This window comes from Malania oleifera, chromosome 13 (assembly GCF_029873635.1).
Source record: "Malania oleifera isolate guangnan ecotype guangnan chromosome 13, ASM2987363v1, whole genome shotgun sequence".
Lineage (NCBI taxonomy): Eukaryota > Viridiplantae > Streptophyta > Magnoliopsida > Santalales > Ximeniaceae > Malania > Malania oleifera.
In genome coordinates, this window is record NC_080429.1 from 37,748,687 (window position 1) to 37,763,692 (window position 15,006).

Genomic DNA, 15,006 nt, shown 5'->3' on the forward strand with positions numbered 1-15,006 from the left:
CACCTATATATTTTGTATAATTTCATACACTGAGAAGAACCATATAAATTGTACATACTGTCTACTTCCATGCATTCCGTGTAGTATGATATATAAACTATAAAAGCTATATAAATTACTTCATCTCATGAAAATCACTTAGGCCACACAATCATTTAAACTCATATTTGATAAAAATTGTATAATAAACTGGCATAAATATACATCTATAAAATCGTTGTTAACTTTATTAAAACTCCTAGCATAGCATATTTCTCTTACCTCAACTTTGAAAAGCCCCTATAAAATTTTGGCTCTATACCCGCAGGGTTCCTAATCCAACATCCTGAAAACGCAATCCTCCAGAACAAAATATCAGTATTTCATCATCTACGTCATTTCTTATAACTACCATAAGGCCAAAAACTGAATAAAAGACCTTACCCTGAATTTGGGATGAAATTTAACTTTGTTTTCCTGACGATTCGCTCCAGCAAACTTGTAGAGAACTTCGCCAGGAGCGTCGTGGTAGTTTCAGATCGTCGATTCTGCGACTGGTGGGGCCAGAATCAAAGAGAGAAGGGAGATGATTCATAGAGAGAGAGAGAGAGAGAGAGAGAGAAGAGAGAGTGGCGCTGAAAATGATTAAAAATCCCGATTTTCAAATATTTATACTTCCAGATTCGTCGACGAGACACGTCACCTCGTCGACGAGTCTTTCATTAATTTCGTCAACGAGTCCCTATATTCGTCGATGAAATTCAGGCTGCTCCATACCCCCTCTCGGTATTTTCTCGTCGACGAAACCCTGTATTCGTCAACGAAGTCTACTGCCTCTTTCTGTTTCTGTTTCCATTTTTCTTTCTCTTAAATATTTAAATATCAGTATTTTCCGGATCGTTACAAGATCAACTATGTCTGTATCTGTAACTATATCTGTAACTATGAGTATGATTCGCCTACCCAATCCTGGTTCGGTATATTTATGCATAATATAACTCATGCCACACATTTTCTCTGATAATCTGTACTTTAATATACTGCTAAAAATATTGATATAATTATCTTTAGGGTTTTACTCAAACCAACCTAACTTATACAAAGTGTATACCATTTCAAAACTCTCATCTCATATGTCTGTGTACTCAGGAAAACTCAGATATTATTTCTGAAATCACATAATATAATTTTAGCAGTTAACTTTGTAAATACGTCTGTCATAATCTATCCTTCTTACTTGATTTCTGAAGAAATACCTGCAGGGATCCTAAAGCAATATCTGCGACGTTTGCACAAATCTCTGTATTCATATATTTTTGTTTAGTCAGCTAAATCCCAGAATAAATATTATCCTAACATCCCTAAGCTCACACGTTCCCGTTAACCGATTAAATTCTAAAAAAAAAAAAAACGTGGGTATGATTAATTTCACCTATTGAATTTGATTTTATTAAATCTAAAAATCTAATATAATCAAATCCTACAATTTAATTTAATCCCAAGAATATTTACAAAAATTTAATATAATTAAATCTTATAGTTTAATTTAATCTCAAAAATATTTCCAAAACCCTAATATAATCAAATCCTGCAATTTACTTTGAATCCTAGGAATATTTCTAAAAATCTAATATAATCAAATCCTGCAATTTAATTTAATTCCAAAATATTTCCCAAAAATTCCATTTAATCAAATCCCTTCAATTTAATTTAACCCCAAAACATTCCCAAAAATCTAATTTAATCAATTCCCTACAATTTAACTTATTCCCAAAACATTCCCAAAAACATGATTTAATCAAATACTACAATTTAATAATTAAATATTACAATTTAATTGGTTAACTTTTTAAAACAATGGTGTTCGTTTTTTGATTCGGCTTACGAATGGAGAAAAATGAAGAGAGAGAGCTGGAGAGTGAGAGAGAGAAAGAGGGCGGCAGAGAGAGTGGGGGAGGGGGAGTTCCTGGATTGGAATTTTTTTTTTTTTTTTTTTGAAAGCTTGAAACTTAAGCTTTCATATATATAGATAATATTAATATATATATATATATATAATATGAATATGATAAAATAATATATATAATATCAGTCGCTAATACTGATAAAACCATGACTAATACTAATTATTAGTGACGGCTTGAAACCGCCACTAATAAGCTTATTTATTGTGGTGAAGTGTGATCTCGTTAGGGGTGTCAACTATTTCTACATCCCTAACTTTCACAAAATGAATGAGAATCTGAGAGAGAGAGAGAGAGAGAGAGAGAGAGAGAGAGAGAGAGAGAGAGAGAGAGAGAGAGAGTACTAGGATGGATTGAGGAGAGGTGCTACAAGGGCTGGCAATGGCTAAGGAGGCTACAAGGCAAGTAGAGGACTGATGAAGGCAAGAAAAGTGTGGCGAGGGCCAGCGAGGTGCATTTGAGATTGGGGAGGCCAACCATGCAAATAGGGTTGGGGGTAGAGCGCAGGGGAGGGCCTTTTTTGTTCTCTTTCATGCATTTATGCCTACATCCTTCACTTGCAATTCAAAATTCAAGTGATTGACTTCTTCTTCTTTTTTTTCTTTTTTTTTTTCAGCTGAAAGTGTGTAGTAACACACTTATTGCTTCCTAATTTTACTACAAGAATAACTAACCTAGTTCTAAAGCCTTAATTAGCTATTATATATTTCCTTTGAATTTTTAACTAGCTAGATCATTATCTTTTATGAAGGTTGCTTAATTGTCAACTATTTTAATATGTGTCACCTTTCAAAACAAGAAAAATAGATGAATTATTTCTTGACACACACACAGAACAATATTCTTATATAGATTATATATATATATATATATATATATATACACACACACACATAAATGGGTGCTACTAGCCTAGGAGAGGTACATATATTAATTTTTATGTTTTTTTTTTTTTAGTCACGGGAAAGATAAAAAATAATCCTCCACTCCTCCTAGAGGACTATTAAAGTTTGATATACATTGTTGGACCACTTTACCTAAAAGCTTAATATTTTAGGTAAAGTGGTGATCTAACATGGTATTAGAGCTGGTTACCAGGAGGTCCTAGGTTCTAGTCTTGTTGCCCGTAATTTAAAAAAAAAAAAAATTGCATTCCTTATTATGGATGTTATTTATCTTGTGTTTATCTCTCCACGTGCTGTCGGACTGCACTTGCAGGGGAGTGTTAAAGCTTGATATACATTGTTGACTCATAACCTAACAGCTTAAACTTTTAGGTAAAGTGGTGATCTAACAAGGACCAACACGGTCTTTCGATCATGTTCTTTCGTCCAATGAAATCACTTCAAAAAATTGGTCTCATGTGAGTTCCACCTAGTACGCCCACACGTAAGCCAATGGAACTTGACATTTTTGATAATTTCATTAGATAAGAAAGTCTAATCCATAGGCTATACTAGTGAAGATTCGTCTAAAATTTGGGATAGTGCATCAAGCATTGCGCGAGGAGGATTTGCATGTAGTCATAAACAAACCATCATTGTTTCATCAAAATTAAGAACCCATGCATGCAAATAAACAACATACAATCAACATGCATATCATGATTATCATCCTCATCTTTAATACCCTCATGATCTAGCTAGCTAGCATACAGTACGTAAATACTCTTAATACATATTTATATATATCTATACATTAATTAAGTCAAGTTTTGATGGAGTAGAAGGGGTCGCAAAATTATATATATGACATTTCACAAATCTCCATGGATATATGAGAAAATGAGGATGTCAAGACAAATATGCTTAATATAGAAGTTTTTCAAGGATGCACTATGCGTGTGTGTGTGTGTGTATATATTGCGTTTTAATAACATTATATATATTGGGAAATTGCTTCCTTTCTTGTAATATTTACAAACAATTTTATTTCGGTTGGGTCTTTTTTTAGTCTCATGCAACTTGAAACTAAATCCATTGCTTAGTGTCATGCAAGTTAAAAATATACATGCCATGTTTGATTGGGGTAAAGACTTCTAAGGAACAATTTTTCTAACTAAAATTTAAAATTCACAAATTATCGGAGCAGTCCCATGCCCATGCTGCAACTCAGCCATATCCTACACCAACTGGGTACACCTCATGTGATGCTAATTCAGGGAATTTACATAATAGCCCCATCCACAGCTGAGGTATCTTTGTACCATTTTGTAATTACTCAATTTGTTTTTAACTTCTTGTTAGAATATTCTTTGGTAGTTGCATTCCTTTTTCCCTTTCCCTGTATAAATAACCAAGCCAGTGTACAGTTCATATACACAGAAAATTAATACAATTTTCAGTGCCTTCTGCAGCAGCTTTGCCTTTTCTTTTCTCTGCTCTTACACCTTCTGTAGCAGTTTTATCTTCTTCTTTTCTTACATGATATCAGAGCAAGGCTCAACGTAAAGTTTTTTTTTAATGGCTGCTGAAGCTCCCAACTCATCAAAATCCTTTTTTCTGGATTTCTCCAACCCCTACCGACTTGACCATGGAGATAATCCATCTCTTCCCCTAGTTCCTGATCTTCTTACTGCCGATAACTACACTACTTGGTCGAGAGCCATGTGCAGGGCTCTTCGTGCAAAAAATAAGCTCGGCGTCATCAATGGCACCTTCTCCAGACCAAGTTCCACCTCAGATCCACTCTTTGATGCGTGGGAGCAATGCAATGATCTGGTGGTTTCCTGGTTGCATAACTCCATAAATCCATCTCTCAAATCCAGCATTGCTCTGGTGGACGACGCTGCTCAGGTCTGGAAAGAACTCCAAGAACGATTCACTCAATCAAATGGTCATCGCATCTTTCAACTTAAAAAGGCATTAACAGGTCTCACCCAAGACCATGACTCTGTTTCTGTTTATTTTGGCAAACTGAAGACTCTGTGGGATGAGCTTCTTCTGTATGACCCCTTACCTGACTGTACATGTAGCAAGTTGGTTGTTCTCCTTGATCGATATCAAAGGGATTATGTAATCCAATTTATTTTGGGCCTTAATGATTCATACAATGCCACCCGCGATCAGATTATGATCTTGGATCCATTACCTCCCGTAAACAAAGTTTTCTCTATGGTCCAACAGCAAGAACTACAACATTTCATGGTACCTAATCTCCCATCTACTAAATCCATGGCACTTGCTATTAACTGATCTTGTCCTTCCTATAAATTCTCTCATAAACCTTCCAAATCATCCAAACATGACAGACCATTTTGCACCCACTGCAAAATTCAAGGCCGCACACTTGATGTTTGCTTCAAAGCAGGAAATGCTCAACCCCCAACCTGCACCCACTGTCATATGACAGGCCATATTGCTACAAAGTGCTATAAACTGCATGGGTACCCACCAAGCCACAAGTTTCATGGTAAATCCACACAGTTCAATCCATCTGCAAATATGTCTTCTCTCAGCCCAGTAGAAGATATCTCAGGAGACAAGATGACCTTCACCAAAACTCAATACCAGCAGTTGTTGGCTCTTTTGAAGCCTACTGAGACTTCCATTGCCACTCATTCAGTCAACAATGTCCAAGCAAAATGTTCACACTCACCCACCATGAATGGTATCCCTCCATTTTCACATACTCCTTGGTTAATGTACACAGGAACTACGGATCTCATGATCTGCAGCACTTCTTTTTTCTCCTCAATAACATCTTCTATTTCCTTTTTTATTAAGGTACCTAATGGTCACACAGCTCCTGTTTCCCACATTGGTACTGTCCGTATCAATCCCAAATTAACCTTACACAATGTTTTATGTGTTCCCTCTTTCCATTTCAATTTGGTTTCTGTCAAACAGCTAATCAACTCCTTTTCTTGTTGTGTTCTTTTCTTTTCCTAATTTTGTTTTATTCAGTACGTTTTGTCATGGACCACGATTGGCATGGGTGAGATGAAAGCTGGACTTTACAACCTGATAACTACTCCAGTACCTCCTGTAGCCCTTTTCGATCATTTTCCCATTTCATTAAATAAATCCATTTCTGTTTCAGCAATTTCCAAAGAAGTGAATATGGTTTCTGATCTCTGGCATTGTCAATTGGGTCATACTCCCCTTTCAAAGCTTCATGTAATCAAAGATCCCTGCATTAGTAATCATATTTTCACTGTCTCTGATAAGAATCCATGTCTTGTTTGTCCACTTGCAAAACATCATCGTCTCCCGTTTTCTGATAGCACTCACCAGAGTACAGCCCCTTTCGAACTCATACATTGCGATATATGGGGACCTCATTCCATTATGGCATATGATGGGACCAAATATTTTTTAACCATAGTTGATGACTTCTCTCGGTGTACTTGGATATATTTGCTTAAACTCAAATCTAATGTCAGGAAGTGTATTGAGGCCTTTTGCAATCTGATTGACACTAAATTTCACACCAAAGTTAAAATTCTTCGCAGTGATAATGGTCTTGAATTTCAAATGACTGAATTCTTCAACAATCGAGGCATTATTCATCAACGAACTTGTGTGGAAAATCCACAATAAAATGGAAAGGTTAAACGTAAACACCAGCACTTATTAAACATTGCCCGAGCCTTAAGAATTCAGTCCAACCTCCCTCTCTTGTATTGGACAGATTGCATCCTTACAGCAGCCTACATTATTAATCACATTCCTAGTCCATTACTTTCACATAAAACACCATTTGAGCTATTGTTTAAAAAACTTCCCACATACTCTCACATGAAAGTATTCGAGTGTCTTTGTTTTGCTTCCACCATCTCCCAAAATCGCCGCAAATTTGATCCAAGAGGTCGCCATTGTGTTTTCCTTGGTTATCCCTTCGGTATAAAAGGCTACAAATTACTTGATCTCAATACCAAGTCTGTTTTCATATCTAGGGATGTCACCTTCCATGAACACATTTTTCCCTTCCATCAACTACCTACTCCTGCATCCCTTCCCCTATCTTTATCTTTACCCTCTCCTTATCCCATACAATCTACCTCATTACATCCTACTCCTCCTTCCGAAATTCTTCCCAACTCCACATCAAACAATCCTTCTCCACCTTCCTCACTAATCCCACATTCTCCTATTTCTCCCCTTCCCACCTTACCTGCTGAATTATCACCACATCTTCCTTCACCTTCCACAGTTTCTTCTCCATTAATTAACCCCACTATTCCAGCACCTCCCCTCCTTCACAGATCCACTCGTGCCAGAACAGCTTCTCATTATTTACATGACTTTCATTGCCAACAAGCCAGCTTCATTTCATCCAACCAACCATTGGACATGGCAGCCCCTCACCTAGGTATTTCTTTTCCTCTATCTTCTTCCATTTCTTATGCACGATTATCACCTTCTTTTGCTTTATTTTCTTCTACCATTTCTTCACAACAAGACCCCCAATCTTTCAATCAAGCTGCCAAAGACCTTGACTGGTGCAAAGCAATGGAAGCTGAAATTGCAGCATTAGAACTCAACAATACCTAGGCCCTCGCAGATTTACCTCCTGGAAAATCTCCAATTGATTGTAAATATGTATATAAAAGCTGTGGTTTTACTCAGCAAGAGGGTGTGGACAGCTCAATCTTTAATCAGTTTTGGTTTCCAACAATCCAAGGTTGATTATAGCTTTTTTACTTGTCTAACTGCTACTGGTTTCACAGCTCTCCTTGTCTATGTCGATGGCATAATCATTGCTAGCAGCTCCCTTATCTCCATTTCCCTTCTCCGTATTTTTTAAACAACCATTTTCGTATCAAAGATCTTGGTCCCCTACGGTATTTCTTAGGCATTGAAGTGGCTCGATCCCCCAAAGGAATTTTTCTCTGCCAACGCAAATACACATTGGATATTTTAGCTGACACTGGACATCTTGCTTCCAAACCCCTTAAACTTCCAATGGATCAGAACCAAAAATTATCAAAATCCTTTGGCCTTCCTTTGTCCAATCCCACTCCTTATCGCCAACTCATTGGTCGTTTGCTTTACCTTACCCTCACCCAACCTGACATTAGCTATCCAATTCAAGTCCTCAGTCAATATATGGATCGCCCTTCCACTACTCACCTCGCTGCAGCACACAAAGTGCTTCGCTACCTTAAGCAAGCACCAAGCCAAGGCATCCTCTTAAGTGCTGCTTCCTCTATTCAACTCATTGGTTATTCTAATTCGGACTGGGCTTCTTGCCCAGACTCTCGTAGGTCCGTCACTGGTTTTTGTGTGTTTCTGGGACACGCTCTTATCTCCTGGCTGTCGAAGAAGCAAAATGTGGTTTCCTAATCCTCTGCTGAGGCTGAATACTGGGTCGTGGCCTCCATCTCCATTGAACTCACATGGTTCCGACATTTATTGGCTGACGTTTCCATCTCTCACCCTCAAGCAGCTGAGTTATTTTGTGACAATCAAGCTGCTTTACACATTGCTGCGAACCAAGTGTTTCACGAAGGACAAAACACATTGAAGTGGATTGTCATCTTATTCAGGACAATATTCAAGCTGACACTCTCTGGACTGCTCACGTTTCTACTCGGTTGCAGGTTGCATACATGTTTACCAAGTCTTTACCATCTCACTTACTCTACTTACATCTTTCCAAGCTAGGAGTAGCTAACATATACTCTCCATCTTGCGGGGGGGTATCAGAGCAGTCTCATGCCAATGCTACAACTCAGCCATATCCTACACCAACTGGGTACACCTCATGTGATGCTAATTCAAGGAATTTACATAATAGCCCCATCCATAGCTGAGATGTCTTTGTACCATTTTGTAATTACTCAATTTGTTTTTAACTTGTTGTTAGAATATTCTTTGGTTGTTGCATTCTGTTTTCCCTTTCCCTGTATAAATAACCAAGCCAGTGTACAGTTCATATACATAGAGAATTAATACAATTTTCAGTGCCTTCTGCAGCAGCTTTGCCTTTTCTTTTCTCTTCTCTTACACCTTCTGCAACAGCTTTGTCTTCTTCTTTTCTTACACAAATTATGAGATTACAAAATATTAATATTTGGACTTATTAATATATAAAGTGATAGGAAACCTACATTATTGATTCAATTAAAAATTTGATTGATTCATCGATTCAATTAGTCTAATTCCGATCGTGTTCTTACAAAAAAAAGGGGGGGAGAAAAAAATAAAAAGCAAAAGTTAACAAGTAACCAACAAAATGAAAAGATCTAAAAGTACTTGAAAGACAAAAATTAAAACCCTTTGGTAAAAGTTATTCGTGCATGGAAAATTGCACGAAACACAATTAACCGCTACAGATGAGGGAGGTACGTACAGGGCCGGCTCTTCACAATATGGGGCTCTAGGCGAATGATTTAATTAAGGACCCTTAATTTTTTTTTTAAATTTTAATTTTTATTTAAAATTAATTTTTCTAACTTTTTGAGATGCAAAATCACTAATTAAAGTTTTATTTTCAAGATTTTTAAGTATTTCTTTTTCTATTGATAACATAGTCAATCCATTTAATCTTTCTTGTGACATAGTTTCATAAGGGGACTGGAGCGGGCTCATTTATATTTTGCTTAGAACGAAAAATAAATTTATCAAGAGCTCCCTTTTGAGATGACACTAAGTCTTCTTTTTTTTTTTTCTTTCTTCATTTTTCATATCCGGATTCATATTTTCTCGTTGACATAGTTAAATTTCAAAATTAACACTATAAATTGACAAATTATGTAAAAAAATAAAAATAAATTTAATAAATCTATAGAAATAGTAGATTGAAACAATATAACATGATTATTATTATTATTATTATTGCAAATCGATCGGCGAGCGAGACTTTAGAGATATTGGATTCTTACCGGATACAACGCTCTAACCTCAAAACTTCCAAAATCTAAGAAAAAATAGAAAAAAAATAATTCAGAGTGAAAATAATAGAAAAATAATATACAAAATTGAAATCAAAATTAGAGTTGAAGAAAATTAAAAAGAATCGGAGGCCCGAAGATGATGAACACAATAGTTGGAGCAAAAATCATAGAGAGACCAAGAGATGAGAGTGTGAGAGTGTGAGAGTGTGAGAGATGAAAAAAAAATTTTAAAGAGAGTAAGAGAGAGAGATGGGAGTAATAGATAATTTGAAATACAATAAAGTTGTTAGTTGGGAAGTATAAGACTTGAAAAAAAAAAGAATTAAATTGTATTTATTTTATATTTTAAAATATAATTTCATTTATTTGTTAGTTGGGAAGTCAATTATGGAAATAGAGCATAATAAATAATATTAATATTATTTAATTAAAAAAAAATTGGGGCCCAAAAAGTATATTATTATATTAAAAAAAAAATTGAGGTGCCCCAAAAATTTTGAGGCCCTAGGCGGGTGCCTCAATGGCCTAAAGGCAGAGCCGCCCTTGGGTACCTACGTATAAACTAATTAGCTAGCATTCTTTAATTCCAAGCAATTACAAATTAAAAAGCATCAAACATAATTGTGCCTTAATTTTCTACATAATAAGTATTTATGTATTAATACAATTTCAATATATAAGCATCATTGTCATTCATCATACTATCACGAACAAACCATCATCGTTTCAACATAATTAAGAACCCATGCATGCATGCAGATAAACCACGTACAATATTCAATACATATCATCATCGATACCCTCACGAGCTAGTTAGCTTGTACAGGGAGATAGCAGCTAGCTAGCTGGCTCGCAATCTTAATATTTATATATATATCGACCACGCATTAATTTAATTCAGTCAAGTCTTGATGGAGTTGAAGGCGTCGCAGCGGTGCCGGACCTCCCCCTTCCTGCCGGTCTTTATCCCGTAAACGCTGAGCTTCTCCATCGCATGAGCAAAATCATCGAAGAACACCTTCTGGTCCTTGGCGTACTGCTCCACGATGGGCCTGGTCCTGGGGTCGGCCACAAACGCATGGTCGGAAGCGAGCAGCCCCAGTCCCCTCGGAAGGTTCTGGAAGTACATGTTGTCGAACTTGTTGGGCGTCATCACGTCGTTGAACGCCGACATGCTCGTGTCCCTCGTATAATTCTCGCAGGTTTTCCTCAACCCGGCGGCGTACTTGGGGTGGTAGGCCGGGTCCGACTCGGAGATCTTGCTGAAGTTGAACACCCGGGAGATGAATTCCTTGCAGTGGGAGAAGCCGATGGTGTGGCCACCGCCGGTGAGTGCGACCATTTCGCGGATGGAGAAGCCCTTGGACTGGAACTTGGCGATGATGGAGTCGAGGGAGGAGTTGGCGCGGGGGAGGCTGGGCTCCACGGCGGAGGCCTTGGAGACGAGGCCATCCTTGCGGCCGAGGCGGACGGTGTAGAAGGGGCCGCCGACCATGGTGACGAGGTCGCGGGTGGCGGTTGCGAGGATGTCGGAGCAGGAGACGATGCCAGGGCAGGTGAGCTCGAGGGCGGTCTTGGCGCGGACGACGACGTCGAAGGCGTCGCCGGGGAGGGAGAGGTTGATGTCGGCGTCGCGCTCGGCGGTGTTGAAGGTGTTGGAGGAGATGAGGACGGAGGCGTCGCAACCGTCGACCATGCAGTCGTGGAAGAAGAGGCGGAGGGTGGCGGCAGCGGTGGTGGGGGTGGTGATCTGCTTGGTGGTGATGGTTTCGCGCATGATCTTTTGGAAGTCGGGGCAGGTTTTATCGTAGTAGTTGGAGGTGAGTTTAGAGAGGGAGGGAGATGGGAGGGAGGAGAGGAAGAAGATGAGGAGCAGCACAGGAACTGCCATGGCTACCTACACAAAGAGAAGAGAGAGACCTGCAATTCTCAGGAGAGAAAGGATGCAGGTCCTTTGGGTTTGGTGAAAATGGAGAGAGAAAAGAGAAAACAATGAAGGAGGGGTGGGGAGGGTACTTGTGGAGGAGAGGGCTTCTAGGAGGGTGCTTGATAAATTTAGAGAGAGAGAGAGGCTAGGGCTGTGGAATTGAGGGGCTCTGGCTGCAATGGCGATTGACCTTTTTCTATGGAGAAGTTTTGGATGAACAGCTGCATGGCGCATGTTAGCCTTGATTTTTTTTTCTTTTCTTATATTTGAGAGATGTTAATTCGCGCTCCATAACCACTTGTATGGAACCATTCCGCTGCATTAAATTAAAAATTCACCAATCATAAAATAGTATATACAGTGACATCTAAATTTACACATATGAGAAGTATATGTAGTTTTTCGGATCCTAACATATATCATAGATTTTACATCATTTTCCTGTGCTCAAATATTAATACAACATTTTGTAATTTTTAGGTTCTAAATTTTATGGGTAGAAAGCATCTTTATAAATATTTTTCTAATTTTTCATTATTTGATTGAGTGTCATGAATTTACATAATAAGAAAATAGTTAAATAGTTAAAACCATACAACCACTTCAAGTTTGATTATTTGTATATGTCTAACAAATAATCCGATTTTACATAATCCGATTTAGCATCAGATCCATCCAACTCAATCCGAATCATCTTTTTTGTACATATATATAATTACTATTACTCAAGATTTATGAAATAATGCATAGGATGGACTATTGAATGACATATGCATTTTGAAATGTTTGAATTTTTATATTTTTATTTTATTTTATTATGTTTATGGATATGATGTATTAATCCTTTTGGATGACAATATATATACTTTTTATTTTCTATTTTATATTTTTAATAGTATGTGTGTTAGAAAATAGACATAATATTTTTTTTTTGGTTAGTTTCAAAACCTTCTTTATATTTTGTATTATCAATGTAAAGTTGATAATACTTAACCCATTCTATTATATTGATAATATTTTTTTTCTTTTTTTTATAAGAAATTTATTAATTTAATATATTTAACTTGAATGAGACTAATTTATATATTATTTTCAATGTAACAGATGTTATTACATTTGACAAAAAATCTCACGCATATTCATTTGTGTTTTTTCTTTTCTTTTTAACTTTTCTTTATTTTAAATTAAATTGTCAACCCAAACCAAACCATCCAATATTGAAACCGACCCAAACCAATCCAAATTGCATTCCCAATGGTTCAACTTAGAATTGGTTTCTTTCCAAACCGATAAGATCAGAACGGCTGGAATTTCAGGTCCAGCACAACCTAGGGCTATGCATTTTAAAAATTCTTGATTGAATTTACCTAAAAAAATTGAAAATATAATTTTATCTAATTTTGGTTATACTTACTTTTTTCAAAAAAAAAATACATATTTTTTTAAATATATATATAAGATATTTTTGTCATAAAATAATTTACTATATTTGTAATTTTATTTATTATTATAATATAGATATAGATGTAGATATCTATATATAATGTTTGTTTATTTTATCATTTAACTAAATAGATTTTTTTTTTTAAGTTTGAAATTTTACTTTTAGATATTCTAAATATAATTTCATTTAACTATCATAAATATAATTTCATTTAAATTTAGTTGAATTTACTTTTATGAAATTACTTGGTTGCTTTCAAAAAAATAAAAATACTTTTGTAAATAAAATATTTATACTATGCTTTATATATAATATTGAAATTTATTCTTTAAGGATGTTAGGATCACATAAAAATTTACTAATGTCCATAAATTGATTCAAAATTATATATTTTTAAAAAGATTTCTAGTTTTTTTTTAATAAGAATATATTTGTTTATAGAATGATTTATATTATTCGTGCTTTTATATATATATATATATATATACACACACATACATATGATTCCTTCAATTTTTGAGAAAATAATGTGAGGTTAGGGAATTTATCTCATAGAAAGATAGGCCATAGTAATGAATTAATTGGTACATGAGGATTGCAAATTAAAATTAACAAGTTCTAACTTTTTTTGGGGTGTGGGGCCCAAGTGACACCGTTTGGACACTGGTCAAATTTTGTACTAAATCATTTGAAATTTAAAAATATAATACTAAAATTTGACATGATTATGCAACATAACCAAGTACTAAAATCTTATAATTTCACCACTAATAGGGCAAATGAAATAAGCAAAAAGAAAAAAAAGAAAAAAATAGCTTTTCATTGAATCTTTTATCTATATTAAGTATTATTAAAATAAAATTTTGGTCAAAATTTATTATAGCTTTTATAAAAAAATAATAATAATATTAATCACGTATAAAATTACATTTTTGGTCATTGATTTACTATAAATTTTATTTCCTTTTCTCATTTTCCTCGTGAAAAGTTTGATTCCTTCATATATATTTTTTTCTTTCCTTAATATTTTTCAAGTTTCAAATAGGATCTTACGAGTCATTTGATTCAGCAGAACAGTTATTCATTAAAATAAGATGAAATATACTTAAACTTTTGAGAATTAAAGGAATAGTTATTCCTTATATATTTATCATTATTTCGTTTAACATGTAATAAGAAATGAATAGACATCCTCATGATAAAATTTGAGAATCGTTATTAGACCCTTGTACCTTGCATACATGAATTAATATCGACATAAATAAATTTCTCCACCTTATTGTTGGGGTTTGTCCCACATCAGTTGTGGAAAGGGCTTGGTGGTCAGTTATTAAGTGAGAGAAAGTCTCACCCCATGAGCTAACTTTTGGTGAGAAGACCAAAAACCACCCAACACTAGTATCAGAGCCCATGGTTTCTCCCTTGGATGCTGTGCATGTGGTGTTGCCAATTTGGTGAGCCCAATTCGTGCGGAGTTTGGAGTCCAATCCCAATTTGTGAGGAGTTTGGAGCCCGATGTGTGAGGGGGAGATTGTTGGAGTTTGTCCCACATCGGTTGTGGAAGGGGCTTGGTGGTCAGTTATTAAGTGTGAGAGAAAGCCTCATCCCATAAGCTAGCTTTTGGGGTTGAGAAGACCCAAGACTACCTAACACAACTCCTACACTTATCCCTAAGAATATTACTTTCTTGGCTATTGAATCCAACTTAGATTCTTTAACATGATAATAAGTCATAGTACCATATACATGTAAAGAATCATAATCACTAGCAAGCTTTCCAAACCATACCTCGTAGGGTGTTTTCTCCCCTATTGCAAATGATGGTAGAGGATTGATGAGATGACATGCATAT

General features: G+C 35.9%; 2 protein-coding genes across 2 annotated transcripts; one reads left to right on the forward strand and one right to left on the reverse strand.

The window, feature by feature from the left end:
* Nucleotides 1-4,405: 4,405 nt before the first annotated feature.
* LOC131145804 (uncharacterized) lies at nt 4,406-5,137 on the forward strand. Its single transcript, XM_058094988.1, has one exon. It carries the CDS (start codon nt 4,406-4,408, stop codon nt 5,135-5,137), a length of 732 nt encoding a protein of 243 aa, XP_057950971.1.
* A 5,547-nt stretch (nt 5,138-10,684) lies between these two features.
* Nucleotides 10,685-11,674, reverse strand: LOC131145593 (peroxidase 31-like). Its single transcript, XM_058094765.1, has one exon. The coding sequence runs from the start codon at nt 11,672-11,674 to the stop codon at nt 10,685-10,687; it is 990 nt and encodes a 329-aa protein (XP_057950748.1).
* Between the last annotated feature and the right edge of the window lie 3,332 nt (nt 11,675-15,006).

Coding starts and splice junctions, on each gene's coding strand:
- LOC131145593 (XM_058094765.1), bottom strand. CDS start 11,674: ATGGCAGTTCCTGTGCTGCTCCTCATCTTCTTCCTCTCCTCCCTCCCA.
- LOC131145804 (XM_058094988.1), top strand. CDS start 4,406: ATGGCTGCTGAAGCTCCCAACTCATCAAAATCCTTTTTTCTGGATTTC.